Source organism: Nelumbo nucifera, chromosome 1 (assembly GCF_055504915.1).
Source record: "Nelumbo nucifera cultivar China Antique chromosome 1, China Antique-T2T, whole genome shotgun sequence".
Classification (NCBI taxonomy): domain Eukaryota; kingdom Viridiplantae; phylum Streptophyta; class Magnoliopsida; order Proteales; family Nelumbonaceae; genus Nelumbo; species Nelumbo nucifera.
Window position 1 is genome coordinate 84,211,948 of NC_142649.1, and position 22,213 is coordinate 84,234,160.

Sequence of the window (22,213 nt, forward strand, 5' to 3'; positions counted from 1 at the left end):
TTTCCCCTATTTAAATGAACAATGGATCTACAAGTGAATCAATGACCTCAAATAAAAAAATTTATTCAAATAGACATCACATAGGGTTTTTACTTAGGTTTAACTATAGGTCGGGCCGGATTTACTTAAGTTTAACTATAAGTCGGGCCGGGCCGGGCTCGAGCCGGGCTATTTTAGCAAAGCCCGAGCCCGGCTCGAATTTTATGCGGGCCGGGCTTTTTAGCCCGAGGTTAAGCCCGCGGGCCAAAAATCCTGTTCAAGCCCGTCCGGGAGTCGGGCCGGGCCGGGCCGGCCCGTCGGGCCACCCGGCCCATGAACAGGTCTACTCACAACGAATCGTGCCTCCAAATCCCGGAGCCCAGATACAAGCCCAGCCCAAATTGAGTTAAAGGCTGTCGATAGATTTTCTTTCCTCTCCTTGATCGGTTCTGATTCTGGTTGGAGGGAGGGTTTCCAAAGCTCTTCAACGGGAGGCGGGAGCTTGAAAACGCAAAGGGTGGTCTTCTTCTCCGCTCTCCGGCGGCCCAAAACAGAAGAAAGAAGTAAAGAAGAAAAGCGGGAAACTGAGGTTAAGTAGTCTGTATCTAAACGTCTTTGCAAATACAGGGGCTTCTTCATGAGCTTTGGTTATGCATATTCGATTTGAAGTCGATTCTTATTTTCAATTTTACGCGAGTCAGCTTGATTTCGTACTCGAGAGTGTAGTTCTGGAGGAGTAATGGAAGTCTTTGTTGCAGAAGATAGAGCACACTGGACATGCTAATTTCTTGACTTGGGTTTATTTTTGACGGAATTTCTCAATGGCATTGTTATTTAAGGTAAGATCTATGGTGCTCTCCCTTATTTATTTGCTAGTGTTATGCGTGTTAATCTGCTAACTCGGTTCCAATCGTGCAAAATGCCGTCTTTCTTAACATTATTGTTTTTTTTTTTTGAAAAAGGCAAAGTATAGTATATTGAAATAAAACCTGATCAAGGTCCTTTGTACAACGAGAAACTGTACAAGACTGCCCACTATGGACCCCCAGAAAAACCCACCTTCAAAAAGGAAGAAGAAAAAGTATCATTTCTAAATACATTATGAGCAGACAACCAACTCTTTAAGAACCCTACTGCGACATTAATCACCACTGCTATTTCTTTCCAGCCAGATGGTCATTGCAGCCGGGATAGATGACCAACACAGCTTCCCTTTCCTTGACATACCCTGGACCTGCCATCCTTTTAGCAGGTCTTTCACTGACCCCGGAGCACACCAACTCAGATTTAGAGTAGCAAGGAAAAAGTTCCATATTGAAACACTGAAATTGCAGTGCAAGAACAAGTGACTGAATGTCTCCAGCTCTCTGCTACAGAAGACACACAACAGATCAGGGGCATTGAAGCCCTTCTTCTCTAGCATGGTCTTTGTCAAACATTTGTCCAACACAGCTACCCAGAGGAAAAATTTTACTTTAGAAGGGGCCAATATTCTCCAAATGGATTTACTGGGGAACACATCCCTTGCTTCTCCTGCAAGTCCCACAAAGAAGGATTTGACAGAGAATTCCCCAGACCTTGTCCGCTTCCAGCATCTTGTATCTTGGGTTTGCGGATTCAGCTGCTGATTTTGAAGGACTTCGAGCAAATGTGCTACCATCTCCAACTCCCAGTCATTGAAGTCTCTCCTAAAGGCTGGTGACCAAGTGACCACATTATTTTCCACCACATAAGAGTCAGCTATTAATGCTGATTTATCTGCAGCCACTGAAAATAGAGCCGGGAAATCATCTTTTAGAGCATTATCCCCACACCAAGGGTCCAACCAAAACCGCAATTTTGTACCATCCCCCACTTTGAATTTTAGGCCTTTAGAAAACTGATCATAAGCTTTGCAGATACCCTTCCACATTGCACGCTCGTAAGACTGGTTAGGATCCAAAGCATCCCACCCATTGCTTCTCAAACCATATTTTTCCTCAATAACCTTTCTCCACAAACTATGTGGTTCGGCAGAAAATCTCCAGAACCATCTTCCCAACAAAGCAGCATTGAACAATTTAACCTTCCTTATTCCTAAGCCTCCTTCTCTCAAAGGTTTGCACACCTGCTCCCAATTGACAAGGTGGTACTTTTTTGAATCATTCCAGCCAGCCCAAAGGAAGTTCCTCATTTTTCCTCGATTTTGTCAGCCACACTCGAGGGCACTTTTAAAATGGATAAGAACTAGGCAGGTAGGCTATCCAAGATACTTTTGATTAAGGTCACCTTACCTCCTTTTGACAGGTAATGAGCCTTCCATGAAGCCAGTTTCGAATCTAATCTTTCAAGGACTGGATCCCACAGAGATTTGGAGATGCACTTAGCCCCCAGAGGGAGTCCCAGATATTTGGAAGGAAATCTTCCCACTTTACATCCTAAGTTCCTAACACATCAGCCAGTTCCTGAATATTTGGCTGCATCAATCCTTGTTCTGACCACATAGGGTTTCCCGTGCAAGTGAAAATATATCATCACTTGTCCTGACCATATGGGGTCTGCTGCATCAATCCTTGTTCTGCCAATTTCTCATTACTTCAACCCATGGTTTTTTTTGGCCTGCTCCTAGCTCCTCTACGAGTCTACCTCTTTCCCTTCAATTTGTAATAGATCACTTCTTCTTATTGGTGCTTGGTACTGTAGATGGTTTTCTCTGCCTGTGGCCAAACTATCTTAGTCTGCCTCTCATTTTTATCACCTATTGGAGCTACTCCCTGGATACTTCCAATAAATTCATGTCTGATCATATCTTTATCAGTTCTTCCACACATCCACTTTCTTCCACAATTTTTTTAGACATGTTATTTCTTGGAAATATTCTAGTGGTCCATTTGTTGATTTAATAGGTGCTCCTTTGGGGTTTGCGCCTGATATTTAAACATGATATATGGACACCCTGCAGTTTTAAACCATCTCTGGTTGCTTTTCGTTTTGAACTTGGTATTTGGAAACATATGTTTATTCTTCTATGGCTTCAGCCTTCAGGGCCAAAGGTGTCTATGCTAGTTGCTAGCAGAGGTGTTCAGAAATGAGCACTTAGTGTGCAAGTCAAAGGGTTTGGTGGGATGGCCTATTAACTAGCTGGTTTTAGTTGGATCAATGAGGAAGCTTGCTTGGGATTTGGTCCATGACAAAGGAACAAAATTGCAGTTAACACATGGGGGCTTAGAAATTTAATTCTTTGAGGAATTCTTTGCATTTTCAAATTAAATATCTGAAAAGGGGGAAAGAGCAATTCCATGTATGGGAATGAGAAGGAAGTTGTCATGTAAATGTGCACACCAGGGAGTGTGTCTCCAACTCAAATGTCTGGGGAGATGCTGAGAAATCAATTCTGGATGTTGGTGGGCTTATCTTATTCTTTGCCCATTTTGGCTCCAATTTTAACAAATCTAGCTAGTATAGAATGTTAGACGCCATATAAAACTAATAGTAATCAGTCATAAGCTTTTTCTTAGGCAAACGAATACACTTGTTGTCATCAATTTTCAGCATTATCAGATGTTGATATGGTTGAATGTAGTTTTATGGTGTAAATGGGAAAAGGAAAACATGATGTTTTCTACTTGTCAGAAAGTGAAAGCATTTTAAGTATCCTCAAATATGGGGGAAGGCAGCCCTCTTAGGTTAATAGAATAAAATTAAATTTTGATGGAAGATTACTAGGAAATCCAGGCGTGTTAGCAATTGGAGGTCTGTTTAGGGATGCTACAGGGAAGTGATGACTTTGTTTTCTGGGCTGATTGGTGTAGGGGGCTCTACAAGAGAAGAAATATTGGCCTTACATGATAAGCCTAGTAAGGCAGAGAGTCCCAAGCCCAGTAAGAAGGAGGTTCCAGGCGAGGCTCTTTAGGCCCATTAGGCCCAACCGAGAACCCAGAACCTCACGAGCGTCACTCCCCCACTTACCTTTGTGTACACGCGTTGCCCACGTATAGAGTAGAGCCAGGCATGCTTAGAGTTTGTTATGGATTGTTATGAGTTGTACAGCTGTGCATTATAAAGGCCAATCACGTATTGCGTAGAAGGCATGAATGAATTAGCCATTATTCTCTCTCGCTATCTCCCTCTCTCTCTCTCTCTCTCTCTCTCTCTCTCTCTCTCTCTCTCTTAAGCTTCCTATAAAACAACCCAATGTTCTTCTGGTACTTTTGGTACTCCCTCAATGTTCCAGTCTGCTTACTCGGGAGAGTGACTCATTAAAGTTCTCGTACCCTGAAGGCTCGAACCTCACATGTAGTGCTTCGGTAAGGTCTAGCCAGGTGGTCTGAGGGTGGGTTTTCCGGTATCGTTGGTACCACATAATGGCTTCTCCATCCATATGTATGGCGGCGATGGAGACCCTCTGTTCTGTGGGGGTTTCATGAAATTCAAAATAACGCTCAGCCCAGCAAATCCAGGGGATAGGATCATCACTTGAATACAGTGGGAAGTCGATTTTAGTAGCCTTGATGGGGTAGAGTCCTCCTCGCCGTATGCCGTTGCTGCTCGATCCTTCCGCCTCCAAGGTTCGGGGTCCTGAAGAGATTCTCTCGAACTTGGCCCACCAGAGCTGAGAGGGTCTCCTTGATTTCCCTTAACTCACTGGTGGTCTGGCGGACTTCCCCTTCTATGCTGTTAATGTGTTCCTCTGCTGACGAGGACCTGGTGGTGGGCATTGTAGCTAGGGGGAGAGAGAGAGAGAGAGGGAGGGCTAATTCATTCATGCCTTCTGTGCAATACGTGGATTGGCCTTTATAATGCATGGCCGTACAACTCATAACAATCCATAACAAACTCTGAGCGTGCTTGGCTCTACTCTATGCTCTCGTGAGGTTCTGGGTTCTCGGTTGGGCCTGATGGGCTTGAAGAGCCTCGCCTGGAGCCTCCTTATTGGGCTCGGGACTCTCCGCCTTACTAGGCTTATCATTACATCAAGGATTTAAACTAGCAAAGCAATGTGGTTTTAAAAATATGGAGATTGAGGGTGACCCAAAATTGGTAATCTCTTGGATGAATGACAGCAGTCCAAGTATGTGGATGTTCAGGCATATATTAAGAGAAATCAAGAGCATAGCAAAGGAATTAGAGGCAAATTTCAGATGGGTAAAGAGAATGGCAAATGGGATGGCTGACTGTTTGGAAAAACAAGGGGTGTATAGAGATCAACTGCTTTGGGCAGATCTGTAATAGGGGCTGTTAAGCTTGAAAAGTATTTAATTTTTTCCTTTGTATCAGAAACACATTGTAATGTTTTTCAGCATGTTTTAAGGAATTGATTACAGATTACTGATAAAAAAATGGGGAAAGGAAACTTATACAAATTTTGAATTCAAATCTGGGGTTTATTTGCTCATTATGATGCTTCACATGAGGAATTATATATCTGCATATAACTAACTTTTATCTTATACCCATAGTTGTCAAGGTGTATAGGTAAATTTTTAGACAATTTTTTGGCAAAATTATTTATCATTTTTTTTTGGGGAAAAATTAGAGTGCTTGGGTGCCTTGGTGTCCCTTGGGTGATTGATTTTAACAAAGGAAAATGTAAATCCTAGGTTAATTCCCTAATTCTATATACCAACTTGCAAGCATATAAATTGAAAAAAGAAATAAGAAGGGACCTTCCTCTTTTATCTCCCCTACCAAAAAAGTCTCAGATATTTTATGTTTGAACAAATGAACAGTAAAATCATATAATAAAACATAGGGGAAAATTATTGATAGTGATAGATTCAAAATTAAGCCGATAGCTAAGGTGGGTATATGAAAGTATTTGTGCCAGTTTTTCAGGGATGGAATTTTCTACCTATCAGGTCCTCTTCTTGCACTAAGCATGGTTAGAGTTTGTTTTGTGAGTAAAATGCCCTCAAATTTATCCAACCATCAAAAGAAAAGCCCCAACCTGATTAAATATTGCTTTTTCTGCACATTTCAAATACTCCATGGTAATTGTAAAACTATTTCTACAAAACCAATGTGTCACACATGACGATTAGTGGCAACCAAGAGCAACATGAACCATCATCCCTAATCTACAATGAACATTCTGTATGCCTTGCTCTGCAACTCATAAATCACTGTTACATCTGAACCCTCCAAAAATTAGGTGCTGACTGCTGAGACAGTGGTCAGGATTGGTGATATTCACTTTTTTCTTCCCCGGTGAACCTGTGATCCTCAGGCATCTCATTTAGCATTTGGCAGGTATGGGGCTCCTATTCATGTTTGTAGGAGGTGTTAAATGCATTAACTATGTAACTTATACACCCTTGCATCCTAAAAGAGTTCTCACATCATGGTTATTTCTCTTCATTAACAGTTTTTTTTTCTTTTTCCGTCTCTTGTTTCTCACCAAAGGTTGAAGTTATGTTTTAAATTATATTATTCTTTTTTGATGCAATATGTAAACAGAACATTTAAATCAAAGGTGGTGATGTTGGGAAATCCAAATAAGTTCCATCATTTAAAAAATAAAACAAATCTGCTTTGTTATTTATTGCACCATTTTGCTTTATAGCATTTAGCACTCTACTCATGGTTTCTACCCATGATAGAGAGATAATTTGGGATGATGTATTGGATGGAGGCACAAACTGAATCAGGTCCATTGCAAGACATGGTTACAACTTACAACCCATGCTCCACTCTCAATCATTGCACTGTACTCATGGTTTCATTTATGTTTACAATCTTATAAGGCAATATAAGATTCAAAAGAAACAATCATTCAATCTCTAGGTAAAACTACTTTACCAACATGACCATTGAACTATGGGGCAACAGTGATGGAATGGAGATTTTGTTGCAGGTTGGGGGTGTAATTGCCAGTACGTTATGTGCTGATATCAGTAGGGACAGGAAAGGTGACAGATAGGGAGAACAAGGGAGTGGGATGGAAAGTTAAGAAATGGTTGTCATTTTCTAGGGTTGTTCTAGATTTCTGTTTTCTGAGAGAGAAGGGAATGTAAGAAAACTTAAAAGGCGAACAATGTAGCAGCTTGGGTTTATCAGTTTGGACTTTAGTTCCAAGTTTTGTAGGTTTCACTTGGTTTTTCTCTCTATGTTTTTTGGGCCTTTTAAACAGTTGGGATAAGCTCAAGTGTAATCAAGTTAATAAAAGTTTCTAATCACATGGGGTTTAAGTTAAGCTACTAGCATCATCATCATCTAAGCCTTATCCCAACTATATGCAGTTGACTGTGTGCCTGTATCCGGTTTCACCATTCCGTTCTATTCAGTGTTTTTTTATCAGCAACGCAGACTTTATTTATTGATAAGATTAAAAAAGCATATGCAACAAGAAGTTGTGGGCAGAAGGATAAGCCCAAGAGAAGAAAAACCACTAATTACAAACCAGCCCAGAACATAGATTGTCTTTGAATGCCTTGTTTAGCTAGCCCATCAGCCATACTGTTAGCTGATCTCCTAACCCATCTAACTTGGATCAACATGTCTTTAGATATCTGCTTGAAGCACCTGAGTTCATTTCTCAGCTTCCATATTACTCCTTCCCCCTTTTCAGCCAGTTTACAACAATCTTTGAATCCCCCTTCAATAATCAGCCTGTTAATCCCCATTTCTTTGGCTTTTTCAACACCATACACTGCTGCCATCAGTTCTGATCTCACCACATCACCATGCTGAATAGGACCTGAGTATATGGCTAAAATATTCCCATTCTCTTCCCTTATCACCCCACCATTACCCGATGGTCCAGGATTTCCCATACAGCTACCATCAAAGTTTAATTTCCTCCAACCAGCCACTGGAGGGGGACCAGACCTCATTTGTTCTGGAATTTCTAGAAGCAGTATTAGCAATTGTTCCCCAAGATCTGAAGAAGTTTCTGTCTTAAAGTCAGCAAACAACTTTAATGTTTTCACCCAATGTGCCACCCTTAGAGATATCGCTTCGATCAAAGTTTCTTTGCTTCTTTCCTTTGTCATAAAAAAACCTTAAATTTCTTTCTTCCCAAATTGTTCAAACCACTGCTGCTCTAGTGCACCTTCCCATAATTCTTCTTCTACTTTTAGAGCACTTGAATGTATGAGAATTAAATAATCCTTCCAGATTAATAGGAGTCGAGCTGCAACCAAACAGAGAGGAAAACCATTCCCAAATGTAGTTAGAAAAAGGACAGGTAATTAAAAGGTGGAAGGCAGTCTCACCGTGTAGCTTCATAAGGAACACCAGTTTGGGGACAAGCACCAATTTGGTCTTTTTTTTCTGAAGCAAATCACAAGTGTTAATGGAGCCATGGAACATTTCTCAATGGAAGGCACTGACTTTATATTCAGTGCTTTATCACAAAAAAAAAAACCATTCTATTCAGTGCAATATCCATCATTAAATATGGGTGCTTAAGTCATTTCTTATTACTTCCACCCAAGCCCTTTTCCAGTTTGCTCCTAGCTCTTCTGGCTCATTCAACTCGTAACATATCACTTTTTCTAACAGGTGCTGTAGATGGTGGAAATCTTGAGTTACCATGTCCTGGAACCATTTTAGGGCTTTGTATATGTATGCATGTATTATGCATGCATGTGTATGCTTAATTTTTTTTATTAGTATATTTTCTGATTTACTTGACCATTGTAGTGTGCAGTTTTGCTTTGCCTGATGCAAAATTTGGCTTAAAGATGATTGCTCAACTATTTTGTATTTGGTTTCTGTTGCCACCTTTTATTAACTCCTTTAGTGTTAATTCTAGGATCCCAGCAAGCTTTCAGCATATCGGGATAGAAGATTTCCTGGTTCACAAGAAGAATTTGAACATGCGCTACAGACTTCTACAACTGTTTATGTTGGGAATATGTCCTTCTACACAACGGAAGAGCAAGTTTATGAATTATTTTCTCGAGCTGGAGAGATCAAAAAAATAATCATGGGTTTGGATAAGAACACCAAAACCCCATGTGGTTTTTGCTTTGTCATGTATGACTTTTTCTCCATAAAACTTACTAGCAGCCTGCAAATCATTTGGAAGATACTAATTGATTTTCTACTTGGAATGCATCTCTAAATGACTTTGAAACTAACATTTTTTCAGCTACATTTGCATATTGATAGTCTAATTCTATAAGAGATTTATTAGCTCTGCTGGATATTTTGAATCTGCTAAAATCGTCTGGTATATTTGGTTTGGCACATAAAATGCATTAAAATGTAGCAGAATTACTAAAAAATTTGCATCCAACCAAATGTGAGAGATAGGAAAAGGTTCTTTGGACAGTTGGGAATTGATTAGACCTCTTTTCTGTGTTTTCCATGAAATACTGTTATTCCCACTTCCCAGTTGCTTCTTGTGCTTCAATCTAGAAGGAATTTAGAAGGTTAGTACTGTATCCAGTTTATCCCTTCCAGGACCCCAGATATCTGTGAACAACATTGGGTAATGGCTTTTAGCATTGATGATAGCCACCACAACCTCTTAGCAATTATGTAGGTGTTTGGCAAGTCTTTTTTGAAAGATCTTCTGGAAGATCTGACAGCCAAAAGACGTAGTGGGCTTGTACATAAAGATCTTGGCAGCCCACAGACTGTTCGGTTGGAGGCGCATCTTTCCGCGTGTCTTTCCGTGCGAAGATGAGACGAAAAAAGGCGAGAAGCTCCATTTCCAGCTTCCTGAAATAAGCTTGAATTGAGCTTCTCACGTCTTTTTGGGGTGCAGTCTTTCGGTGGCTAGATCTTCCCCCAACCAAACAGGAAAAGATGAAAACGCATGCTGCCGGGCTTCTAAACAGCCGACAGCCCGCGCGGAAAGATGCGCCAAAAGGGGCCATAGTTTTTGCCCTCCCCTGCTTCATCCATTGCAGTTGAGGGTGACTCATTTAGAGAGGAGCTTTGCTTGACAATTGGTGGCAGCTCATGGGGCAAATTTTGGACCCTCAGGAATTGAGCTTTTATTTTTTTTGACAGCTAGAGAAGTAACACTATTTGGATTTTCTATGAGCCTATTAGTGGGGGTTACTGAGGCTGAGGAAATGGATTTTTTTTCTTGGCATTTAGGTTCTCACCTCCTAGAGGTGGTCATATCTCTAGATTGAAGGTGATCGAGAAAATGCTATTGGATGGAGCAAAGGCTCTAGAATAGGCCCTTGGAGGCTTCTCTATTTGCTTATTGAGATTAGGTATCTTTTGGGTTCTTATTGTCCCTTCTTAAAATGAACTCTTGTGGATTTAATGCTATATTGCTAACACTTTACCAGGGTATGAGGTAATAAATTTGAAGTACACATAACAGGTCCTCTCTGCATTGAAAGCTTGTATATATAACTACATGCTTGTACAACTTTACATGAATTTTGCTTGCCTTATTTTTGCCTGATGCCTATCTTGTACATTTTAATTTTCTATTTCTATGAATTATACAAATCTTTTGATTGTTGCTGTTCCGCCCTCCTTTCAAAAAGAAAAAATCTTAAACAAAATATATTAGGTAACTTGTTATTGGAGGGTAATTCATTCTACAGGTTATCAACAAAAAAAAAAAATCAATACCATCTTGTGGGAACATATGAAGTTGTATGGCTTAGGAAAACCTCATTGGTTAGGGATATATGACCAGTGTAATATTCTCAAATCTCACTGTAGAAATGACAATGCACTAACTGACCAAATGCTATTTCTTAATTAACAACATTCAGATACAGATTTAAATGCTTTTCATAGGAGAACAATTCTTTGGCAGGGGCTAAATGAAGAAAAAATGATTTTAAAGTTTCTATTTTGTCCAACTGGTCTTTGACTTACATGGTTCTGAATTCCCATTTCTTACTTAATGGATGCACTAGCATAGATGGGGGTTGCATAGGTGAGGAATATTCATCCTAGAACAATCATTTATTTGATTCATCTTTGAATTCTCTTCTCTTGAAGGAGAAAATACTTGCCTTTGGTATTGGTTTTTTCCTGCAAGGGCTTGAGTTGAAGATGGATTTATGAAAGGAATGTTTGTCTTCTTCTTGTATGGTTGTGCATGAATCCAATGTCTTGGCCCCCTGTCGCACCCTTCTCTTGGGCCTGTTCCTGTAGCTGCTTTACTACATGAATGCAATCAAACACTCTTGCTTGCCCTAGCTCAAGGAGATCCACTATGGTGCCTTGCCAGACCAAAAAGGGAAAAAGAAAGAAGTGTTATATCTATTAGTTAGTCTCTAAATTTGGTTTGAATTGTGAACTTTAACCTCTCAATGTTATGAATCATTCAGATAAAGACCTTTTTTTGTTAAGTGAGATAAAGACCATGTTCTGATTTAGTTTTACCATTTTGCATGCTATCTTTGAAAGAAGTTGTTTAGTGCTGCATTTTGATTTTTCTAATTCATTTTATGTTTTGTATCTTCCAAGTTCAGTGCATATAGTTGGGATAGGGCTAATTTTTCTACTTCTGCTGCTGATTACATCTTTTGGATGCTCTACTTGCATGCCATTAGTCCTGGGGTTTCCACTATGTCTTTTATATGCTGCACTTGTATGTTATTAACCTTGGAATTTCCATTTCTGGTATATAGGAAGTATGCATCATTATATTTATATGTATTCTTAGGTTTTATATTTCCATGATTCTAGTCTTGAAATGATGAGAGATGAGCAGTTTATATTGTTTAGTGCTTGGGTGTGAGCATAATCAATGCTGTCTTTTGATAATATATTTCTAATTACTCTAACCTGGTTTTTGGCCTCTTGGAGATGGATCACCTGGTTTAATTATGTAACTTCTTATTATTCCATTTTCAAACAGCAGCCTGCGAGCCTTAAAAAATTTATTTTGTCTAATTATTTAGCATGTTATTCAGATACTACTCTAGGGGTGATGCTGAGGATACCGTTAAATACGTAAGCGGGACAATTCTTGATGATCGTCCAATTCGTGTTGATTTTGACTGGGGATTCCAAGAAGGAAGGCAATGGGGTCGTGGTCGAAGTGGTGGACAGGTTAGGTTAGCTGCTTTTTTCTTGGCTGTATTTATTGAGTGAGTCTACTTTTTCTTATATGGATTTTATCTTTTGTACAGGTGCGAGATGAATATCGTACTGATTATGATCCTGATATCCTTTTGGAAATTTATGAATATATGTTCTTATTTCAAGTTGTTCATATTAACTTCTGAAAGGTTCTTTGTCTTCTGGAGTTGTTGGCCTTGTCTGCAGTTATCATATTTTCATGGTGGAAATTACAATTTTATATTTGAATTTGCTTATTACCAGTATGTTATGCAGTTTCTTTGTAACATGATTGGGAGAAGTTGCAAGGTACCCCCATGTACATTATAGATGCAGTTTAAATGGTTAGTACAATCATGAATTGCTTTTTGATTTGGAGAATGGACTATGCTGTCTGTTAAATCTGCATGTCAGAATGTAATCTACCAACCTTTTATGCTATGCTTTTTAATATCCAACTCATTTCTCTGTGACACTTACATAGGTATTGAATCATAGAACGTTGCCCATTTTATTGATTTCTCTATACAATACTGAGCCTCATTTTCTATTTCAGTGTTCAAAACTTATGCCCTGAAGCCATAGTTGTCAAGGTGATGCTTAGGTGACTAGATGCTTTTCAAAGAGCACCTCAGCCAAATGCCAGGAAAAAAATAGTGTTATGTTCATGGTTAGGCGACTAGGCAGGCACCTAGAAACAATTATATAATAAATAATACTTTATTAAATAAAACAAATAAATAATAGGGTAGAAGACTTAAATATACCTTGAGTTTTCTTAAATTGATTTAAACATACCCTTTTGAGAAAAGAGATTAACTTGATTGAGAGAACAGAGAGTACATGAGATGATGTACAATCAGGCTACACACAGGTTACAAAGGCATATTTCTATCACTGTACAAAAAATCCCTCTGTATACCAGATTTAGCCAAACTATCATCTACAGAGTTTAATTCCCTAGGAATCCAGCAAAGGTTTACAGATAAGGAATTTAACAGATATCTAGTCTCATTTAAATAGTGGGCCAGTCTCCAAGGACCTCCTTCCCTCTCCCCTAACCACTTTATCGTGTTGCTGGAGTCTCCTTTGATTGTTAGATCAGTGAAGCCTAGGTCTCTTGTGATACGGAGCCCCGTTAAAGCAGCTAAAATTTCTGCCATTGTGGAATCTGCAACCCCAATTGGTCTACTAAAGACCCACATAGGGTGACTGTTATGGGCCCGGGCGTAGGATCTCGTCACGGGTCGGTCCACGGAAAAAACTCCTAGCTTTCCCTTGCCCCTCCCTTTGCGTGCAGACCCTATGGTGGCGAACTAGGGGTGATTTGTTCAAGAGATCACCCTAACTCTCCTAAGCTCTTTCTTGATTGAAAACTGAATACCTTTATTTCAATTCCTAGATCCTTAAATAGGAGATTACAAGTGGGGGTTCCTTATTGTATTCGGCTAGGCTAGGATAATCTATCTCTAATCAAACTCAAATTCCTACTTATGGGAAATAAACTACCTACTTCTAATGGTAACAAAACTTCTACTAAGAATAGGAGATAAGATAAGGATAGATGGGATAAGGGATAAGGGATAAGGTAAGTTGGTGGCGAGTTGGCCAGAGATAAGTGTGGGCCCCTGGTGAGCTGTCGCGTGGGCCCCTCCTCAGTGCTGCTGCCGGCGGCGGCGGTGGTAGGTCTTGCCAACGAATGTGTCCATAACATCACACCCCTCCTGGACAACGAGCTTGTCCTCAAGCTCGAGAGCTGGGTAGGCGTTGTGAAGATCAGACCAGGGAATCCAGGTGGCCTCAGCTGATGGCAGTCCGTCCCATTCCATAAGGACTTCGAAGGTACCCCGATTGACGCGTGACTGGACAAGAGTCCGAGGTTGGAGAATGGGTTTGCCGTCCTTCAAGGGGGGTAGGGGAGGTACTTGATTAGGAGGACTCCCTGTAAAAGGCTTGAGTAGGGACACATGGAAGGTATCGTGGAGCCTGCTGTTCTCTGGTAGCTCGAGCTGATATGCAACTTTCCCGATTCGCCGTAGTACCTTGAAGGGCCCGTAAAATTTGGGGACCAGTTTAGGGGGAAATCTGCCTTTGAGAGAGTGTTGCCGATAGGGTTGAAGCTTCAACCACACGAACTGTTCAGGCTCGAAGGTTACTTCTCTGCGGTGCTGATCGTAGACACCCTTCATACGTGTCTGAGCCTGCTGTAGGCGGGAAGTGACTTCCGCCAGGAGGGCGTCGCGATCTTGTAGACTACGATAGACTTCTTCCAGCCTTGTCGAACTGGGTTCGTAGGACAGAAGGCGGGGGGGGGGGGGGGTTCCCGGCCATAGACAACCCGGATTGGAGTCATGCCAAGAGATGAGTGATAGGACGTGTTGTAGCAGTATTCGGCCCACGGGAGGCAGTCCACCCAACGCCGTGGATGGTCACCCACGAAACAACGGAGGTACATCTCTATGGTACGGTTCACGACCTCCGTTTGCCCGTCCGTCTGCGGATGGTAGGCGGATGAAAAAGACAGAGTCGTTCCCTGCAATCGAAAGAGCTCCTTCCAGAAGGTGCTGGTAAAGACCGGGTCCCTGTCACTAATGATGGACTCGGGTAGCCCATGCAAGCGGAAAACATGTGTGAAGAAGACGTGGGCCACCGAAACTGTGCTATATGGGTGAGCTAAGGGGATAAAATGAGCATACTTGGAGAAACGATCTACTACCACGTATAAGACTGATTTTCCGCCGACCTTGGGCAGGCCCTCAATGAAGTCCATGGAGATATCAGCCCAGATCTGTGTTGGAAGTGAAAGAGGCTGGAGGAGGCCGGCCGGGTGTAAATTCTCCCATTTTTGTTGCTGACATATGGAGCAATTTTGGATGAAATCCCGAATCGAGGCCCGCGTACCGTGCCAATGAAAATCGGTGCGGACGCGGTCCAACATCTTCTGATCCCCTTCATGTGTGGCGTTATGAATGCTGGAGATGATGGTGGGAATTAATGGACAATTGGTTGGAAGATATACCCGTCCCTTATATAGTACTAGGCCGTCGTGGATGGACCAGTTTGGTTTGGGTTCTCCAGACTGTATCTCTTGAACCAGGTCCCTCCATGCTGGTGACTGGGGCAGCACGTCCTTAATGCTTTCCAATAGGGCGACGCGGGGCCGGGAGATTGCACAAAGGTGTATAGCATCTTCGTCACGCCTGGACAGTGCATCCGCGACCCGATTTGAAGCCCTTGCCTTGTGGTCTACTCGGAAGTCAAACCCGAGCAGTTTACGTGCCCAGTGCTGTTGGGGTGGAGTGGTAAGCCGCTGCTCTAGTAGGTACTTGAGGCTGTAGTGGTCTGTCTTGATGACAAAAGGTCTCCCCCACAAGTATGGCCTCCAGTGTTGGACGGCTTTGGCAAGCCCAATTAGCTCGCGCTCGTAGGCCGGTAGCTTTAGGTGCCGGTCAGCTAATTTTTGGCTAAAGAAGGCTATGGGGTGCTCTTGCTGTTGCAGTACTTCTCCAATGCCTATACCAGAAGCATCACACTCCACCGTAAGTTCCAGGTCAAAGTTGGGTAATTGCAGCACGGGGGTGGAAGAGAGCGCATCTCTTAAGTTTGTGAAGGCGGCATCCGCTGCTTCATCCCACTGAAATGCGTTCTTCTTCAGCATCTTGGTTAATGGGGCAGCCAAGAGTCCATAATCCTTTACAAACTTGCGGTAGTATCCGGTGAGTCCTAAGAACCCGCGGAGAGCCCTAGTGGATTGAGGTTTGGGCCACTCTCGAATTGCTTGAATCTTGGAACTGTCTACCGAGACACCTTTCCCGCTGATTATATGCCCCAGATAAAGGATCTGTCGCTCCTTGAAGGAACATTTGGCTCGCTTCAGGAAGAGTTTATGTTGGCGCAGCAGTTCCAGAATCGTTCGTAGGTGACGAACGTGCTCCACCCATGATGTATTGTAAACTAGGATGTCGTCGAAAAATACTAGGACGAATCTGTGGAGGTGGGGTCGAAAAACCTCGTTCATCAAAGACTGAAATGTGGATGGAGCGTTGGTGAGACCAAATGGCATGACCAGAAATTTAAAGTGGCCGTGATGTGTCCGGAAGGCTATCTTTTCCACATCCTCGGGGGCCATCCGGACCTGGAAGTACCCTGATCTGAGATCTAGTTTAGAGAAATATTGAGACCCGTGGAGTTCATCTAGCAGTTTGTCTACCACGGGAATCGGAAATTTGTCCTTGACGGTTCTGTTGTTAAGTTCCCTGTAGTCCACACAAAACCTCTAGGTGTTGTCTTGTTTCGGTACTGGTAGGACTGGTGAGGAGAAGGGGGAGCGGCTGGAGCGGATAATTCCTTGTTTCAACATATCCGCACATTGGCTCTCTATCTCATCTTTTTGCAGGTGCGGGTAGCGGTATGGCCGAACGACAATGGGTTCTGATCTTGGAATTAAAGAGATCCGGTGGTCACACGATCTGACAGGTGGGAGTCCCTTGGGGTTTGAAAACACGTCCAGGAAGTCAGCGAGAAGTCTCTCCATCTCTGCGGTGTGCATGGTGTCGCCATGGAGAGTATGCACCTGTGGTCTTTTTGGTCTCACCTTGGTTCCTTTCCATGTGACTTGTTTCCCATGCAGGTTGAAAGTCATGGTCAAAGCATTGAAGTCCCATAGGATAGGGCCGAGAGTGATGAGCCACTTGATTCCAAGCACTATATCGAACTTGTCCAGGGGCAGTACAAATAAATCCGCGAAGAACGGTTCAGATTCAACCTGTATTTGGATATTCCGGCAGATCCCAGGGCTGTGAACTCTCTCCCCATTTGCTACGGCCACTTGAAGTTGCGGTCTGCCTTCCACCGACAGTTTCAATTGGAAGGCTGGTTGCTTGCTGGCAAAATTATGTGTGCTTCCTGAGTTCACCAGGATACGCATGGGTTTCCTTGCCACCTGTGCCTGCAGCTGCATGGTTTGGGAGTTCTATATTCCGGTGATGGCGTGGAGGGAGATCTCAGGTTCCAGTGTTGTATGCTCCTCCTCTTCTTCCTCCAGTTCATCTACCAGGAGGCAGAATAACCGCTTGCAATGGTGCCCGACTGAGTACAACTCGTCGCAGTTGAAGCATTGACCTTTTGCTCGGCGTTCCGCCATCTCAGCTCTAGATAAGCGTTTGATGGGAGGTGCCGTTATGCTGCTTCTTATGCTGGTTGCAGATCTGGAAGTGTTACCTGTGTGAAGCCGTTGTTCCCTGTTGGCTGCCAACGAAGACCCTCCTCCAGTTGATTTCGGGTTTGCCCAAGAAGTCGCTGAACCCCCCATGCTGAACGACCCTCGGCTGATCTGTAGCTTGCGCTCAAAAGCTCGGGCTAAGTTCATTGCAGTGACCAGGTTGGGAGGGCTCTACATCTCTACATCGACTCTCAGAGGTTCGGCTAGTCCAGCGGTGAACATATCCACCTGCTGATCTGGGCGTACTAAAGAGGCTCTGGCGAGAAGGGTCTGAAATTGCCGCTGGTACTTGGCTACGGTCCCGGTCTGCTTGAGGTTAATTAATTCCCCCAATGGGTTGCTTGTTAATCGGGGTCCGAACCGAAGGAGGTAGTATGATTTGAACTGATCCCAACCAAGTCCTGGTTCTTCCTGCTCCACTCGGTAGAACCAGAGCTGTGCTTCGTCTGTCAGATGGAATGCGGCTAGGCTGACTTTATCCTTCTCCTCCGTGCGCTGATTACGGAAGAATTGCTCGCAGCGGTACAACCATCCCAGTGGGTCGCCGCTGCCGCTGCCGCTGTATGAGGGGAACTTCAGTCGACTGTACTTGGGTATGACCGCTGTTGTTGGGGCGGCGTTCTGTCGTTCGCCGGAGCCCTCCGCCAGTTCTGGCCGGCGGCTGTTGTTGGTGGTCGCCCCTTCAGAGCTTCTCTCCCTGGTGGAGAAGTACAACTCGAGTAGGCGCTGAAGCTCCTTGACATCTTCCTTGACTTCTCTTACTTCCGCGTGGTTCTCCACGAGTTGATGCTCTAATTCGTGGACCCTGGATGATAGCTGCTCCATGTCGCCCATGACGTTTGGCTCTGATACCAAAATGTTATGGGCCCGGGCGTAGGATCTCGTCACAGGTCGGTCCACGGGAAAAACTCCTAGCTTTCCCTTGCCCCTCCCTTTGCGTGCAGACCCTATGGTGGCGAACTAGGGGTGATTTGTTCAAGAGATCACCCCAACTCTCCTAAGCTCTTTCTTGATTGAAAACTGAATGCCTTTATTTCAATTCCTAGCTCCTTAAATAGGAGATTACAAGAGGGGGTTCCTTATTGTATTTGGCTAGGCTAGGATAATCTATCTCTAATCAAACTCAAATTCCTACTTCTTATGGGAAATAAACTACCTACTTCTAATGGTAACAAAACTCCTACTAAGAACAGGAGATAAGATAAGGATAGATGGGGGATAAGGGATAAGGTAAGCTGGTGGTGAGTTGGCCAGAGATAAGTGTGGGCCCCTGGTGAGCTGTCGCGTGGGCCCTCCTCAGTGCTGCTGCCGTCGGCGGCGGTAAGTCTTGCCAACGAATGTGTCCATAACAGTGACCGTCCCTTCTCTTAAGCATTCCACCAATTCCTGCTATTCCCGGATTTCCAGTAGCACTTGCATCAAAATATAAAGTCACTTCCTTCTCCTCTCTTTGATGGGAGATGCTCTTCCCTCTTGAAGGACTGGTAGAGGAGAACAACGCTTCCACTACATTCTGCTGAAGCATGTTCATAGATATTCCTTTGAAGCTTTCCGAATTCTGCACCCACTGATTGCACAAGTATATTATATGAGAGATTAAGTCTCCAAGTGATCTACCTTTATTATCGAAAATGTGACCTTTTCTTTCTTCCCAAACACCCCACATTACTGCTTGAGCTACCATATGCCAGTATATTCTCCCCCGTTTACCTAGTCCACTTCCTTGCCATTGTCTTAAGAAATCTTCCATGTGTTCTGGGAAAACCCAGCTGTACCCTACTAGGTTAATTAAGTAAAGGCATATTTTCCTCGTTACTGAGCAATGTAAGAGGAGATGATCTGCCGATTCACCATTACTGAGACAAAGGATACAGACATGGGGAGAAATGTAAAGTCTTCCTTTGTTATTCAGAAAGACTTAAAGATACCTTGCGACTCTTTCATCCCTTATTTCCTCTCAAAATTTTCAAATCTAATCTGAAAATTTCAAACTCATGTGAGTGGTGGGTTCTCTGTGTGTGTGTGTGTGACACAGGTGACATGAGAAACCAAGATGTTCCGGGCTGAGCAGTAAATGATGAACCGGACCAACAATCACCCTCAAATGCGTTCTTGATGCAGATATATAGATAGTGGAGAAAAACTTTTACTTAAAGCTGCATTTGATATGGATAAGATCCATTTTAACTAGCCTGAACTCTATACTCTTAGTTTTCAAACCATCCTTGCTCCAAGTAGTTGAATTGAATTGTTTGAACTATCACTTGGTATCAAATGATCAAATCCAATCTGGGTTAACCCCAAACCCAAACCCAAGAATTAGTCCAAATCTGTCATGACTCATGGGTTGACCTGCGACCTATATGGAAAACGGATCAGCCTAGCCTCCATGTCTCTTTTTAAAAAACTGTTTTAGGGTGCCCCAAATCCAAACTGTTTTAGGGTGACCTGCGACCTATAGGGAAAACGGATCAAAATCATTTTATTGGACTGAAACGGGGGCCCCACCCCCTTCTTTTGTTCTTAAATTTCTTGCATTTTCAGTTTTTTTCCCATCATTGGTATCTGAAACAGGGGCTCTGCCCCTTTTGTTGGTCTAGAACAGGGTCTCCACCCTCTTCTTTTCTACTTCATTTTCTTCTTTTATTTTAGTATTTGTTCCCTAGGTTTTTTGGTCTAAAATAGGGGCTCCGCCCCCTTCTTAGGTTCTTGTCTTCTCTTGGTCACGTGTAAGTTGTAACTCTAATATTCTGTTTTGCCTACTTGAAGCAAGACTGCAAGAAACACAAGCACAAAAGTAAGTTCAGAGTTTTGAAGGTTAATACATAAAACCAAAAAACTAGTTTAGAAGGGGCAGAAATCTATAGGCTTCTTATTTTTAAATTCCACCGCCTAGGCAAGGGATAGGCCGCCTGGGCACCCCATGGTCGCCTAGCCTCGCCTTGGTGCCTTGGAAACTATTTATTTAGTAGGTTCTGGTCTATTTTGTCCATCAGAAAATACATAATTTTATCAGATCTAGGTTTTGGTTTTTTGTGATGTCTTATTTGTTGCATGACTAAATTTACTACAATTACATGGAGGTTTCTCGTGAAGACAAGCCCATGACCCAGATAGCAGTGGACAGAAGTGTTGAAGTACAAGAAGCTACAAAACAGAGATCGTCTTCTGGTGGAGAAATATTTGGTAGCTCGATGGAGGTTAAGAGATTACTAATTGAGGCGAGAAAACTATTTGGGAGAGGAAATTGGTATTAACAGCTACTAAAGAGGTGAGGAACTGGAGAAAGTTGCTGGATACAGTGGCCTGTAACTTAGGCACATCGGCTAATATGGCTTTGAAGCCGTTCTCTGATAGGAAAGCTATAATCAATGCTGGTGAAGAAGAGTGGGACTTCACCACCTTCGAGTCTGAACTGGGTTTGCTTCAGCTCCAGAAATGGAAGCCGCTCTGTAACGAATTGGAACAGAATTCTGGAAGTTTCTCACTTAAACTATTTGGCCTTCCGTTTCACCTGTGGAACGAGCCGAACTTGGAGAAACTGGTCACGATGCTGGGAGGAGCTATGGTGGAGCTTAATCTTCAAGATCTTGTCGCTGCTGAGGTCAAGATTGCAGGAGTGAAACCAGAAATAATACCCAGATCTGTTGAAGTGCTTTCAGAAGGTTGTTGGTATCGTGTCTGGCTAGTTTCGGAAGTGGAAGTGTCTCTTTAGAGTAGAGGTTCCAAGGTTGAAGATGCTGACGTGGCGGGCTGGTACACACGTGGCACACATCCGGTGGTGAGCAACAGGGGCGCGCAGAGAAGTCCCTCTGGGGAAGCTGAAGAGTTAGCAGAGGAAAACCAAGCATTAAGTAATCTATTTAAGGAAAATTTTTCAAAAAATTTCAAATTAACAGGTGCGAATGTGGCCCGGGCTTCCTACAGTGACGCGGCCAAAAGAGGAGGTGGGTCGGTCAGTATCAAGGGGCGAACGGGTGGTTCTGAACCAAACCAGATTAGGCCCGGTTCACTGTTGGGGGTAAAATCTGGCCCACGTGATTGTTAAGTGATCACGTGGGTAGGGGTAAGTCTCGTGCGACAATAGACAGGAAAATTTGTCTAGTTTCTTCTCCATCGAAGCCTGTTGGGGCTGGTGTTGATCAGGCTTCGAAGTATGGCTTCAAACGTTAGCTGCAGTAGGCTGTGCGCTCAAATGAGGAGTCGCACTGTGCGGTGCAATCCTTTCCAGGCCGGCGAGTCCCAAGGAATGCACAAACTAGTGCGGTTGCTGGGAAGAAAGCGGGAGTTGATTGGGTGGCTTGCAGTGTGGAGGGGGTTGACGAAGAAGATGATTCTAATGGCTCTACCAGTCTAGACAGTGTAAGGGAAGAGATCTGGCAGCTAGAAGAAGTGGAAGACACACTAAACCTAGAGCGTCTCTTTACGGAAGAGGCAGGAAACGAAGTCATCATTGGTGAGAAGGTCTGATCTGATGGAGGAGAGGAGGTCAATTTAGCAGAGTACAAACAAATGCATTGGGAAGGAAATCTGCTCTCACAGACAGAAGCTCCTTTGCCGAACCAGTTTGCTAGGTAGGAGGTTGGTAAGGAAGGACTTGAGGCTTCTCAGTGGAAAAACAGGAACACTTCAGCAAGGAGTAAACATATGGGTATAGAGAGTAGTCCTTGTGTTTTACAACTAAAAGGAAACTTACCAGCTTAGTTCCAACTCGAGGAAACAGGACACACTCACAAGTCAATACAGGGAGTGTCAGATTCCTCTTTCAGACCCTGTAACCCTCGGCTTCAGCAAAAGTCAGGTATCTATGTCCATTCGTTTTGTGTTACTAATGATTGTCTCTTGTCTGCTGTGCTAGATCCCACTCCCATTCCAGAGGATGAAGCCTATGGTGGAGAAGAGGAAGCAAAGGAGAGGAATAGAAATGGGTGAGGGTAGGGGAAAAGGCAAAGGGGAAGAGGAAGGTAAAAAAAGAAATGCAAGGCTTTGGGAAACTTTTAGGAGATTAGTGGATGATCTTGGGGAAAATAATATACAAAAGGA

The 22,213-nt window shown here is 43.1% G+C and overlaps 1 protein-coding gene across 2 annotated transcripts in view; it reads left to right on the forward strand.

The window, feature by feature from the left end:
• The first annotated feature begins 381 nt into the window (after positions 1 to 381).
• Positions 382 to 22,213, forward strand: part of CBP20 (CAP-binding protein 20) — a 39,910-nt gene continuing 18,078 nt past the window's right edge. The window contains exons 1-5 of one of the 2 annotated variants that reach the window (XM_010262015.3): positions 382 to 568; positions 738 to 818; positions 8,714 to 8,937; positions 11,802 to 11,940; positions 12,021 to 12,054. In XM_010262015.3, coding sequence (XP_010260317.1) covers positions 801 to 818; positions 8,714 to 8,937; positions 11,802 to 11,940; positions 12,021 to 12,054 — 415 coding nt within the window. In that variant the 5' untranslated portion in view covers positions 382 to 568; positions 738 to 800. Of the gene's footprint in view, positions 577 to 737; positions 819 to 8,713; positions 8,938 to 11,801; positions 11,941 to 12,020; positions 12,055 to 22,213 lie in introns of both variants that reach the window. The other variant, XM_010262016.3, reaches the window with a different exon arrangement.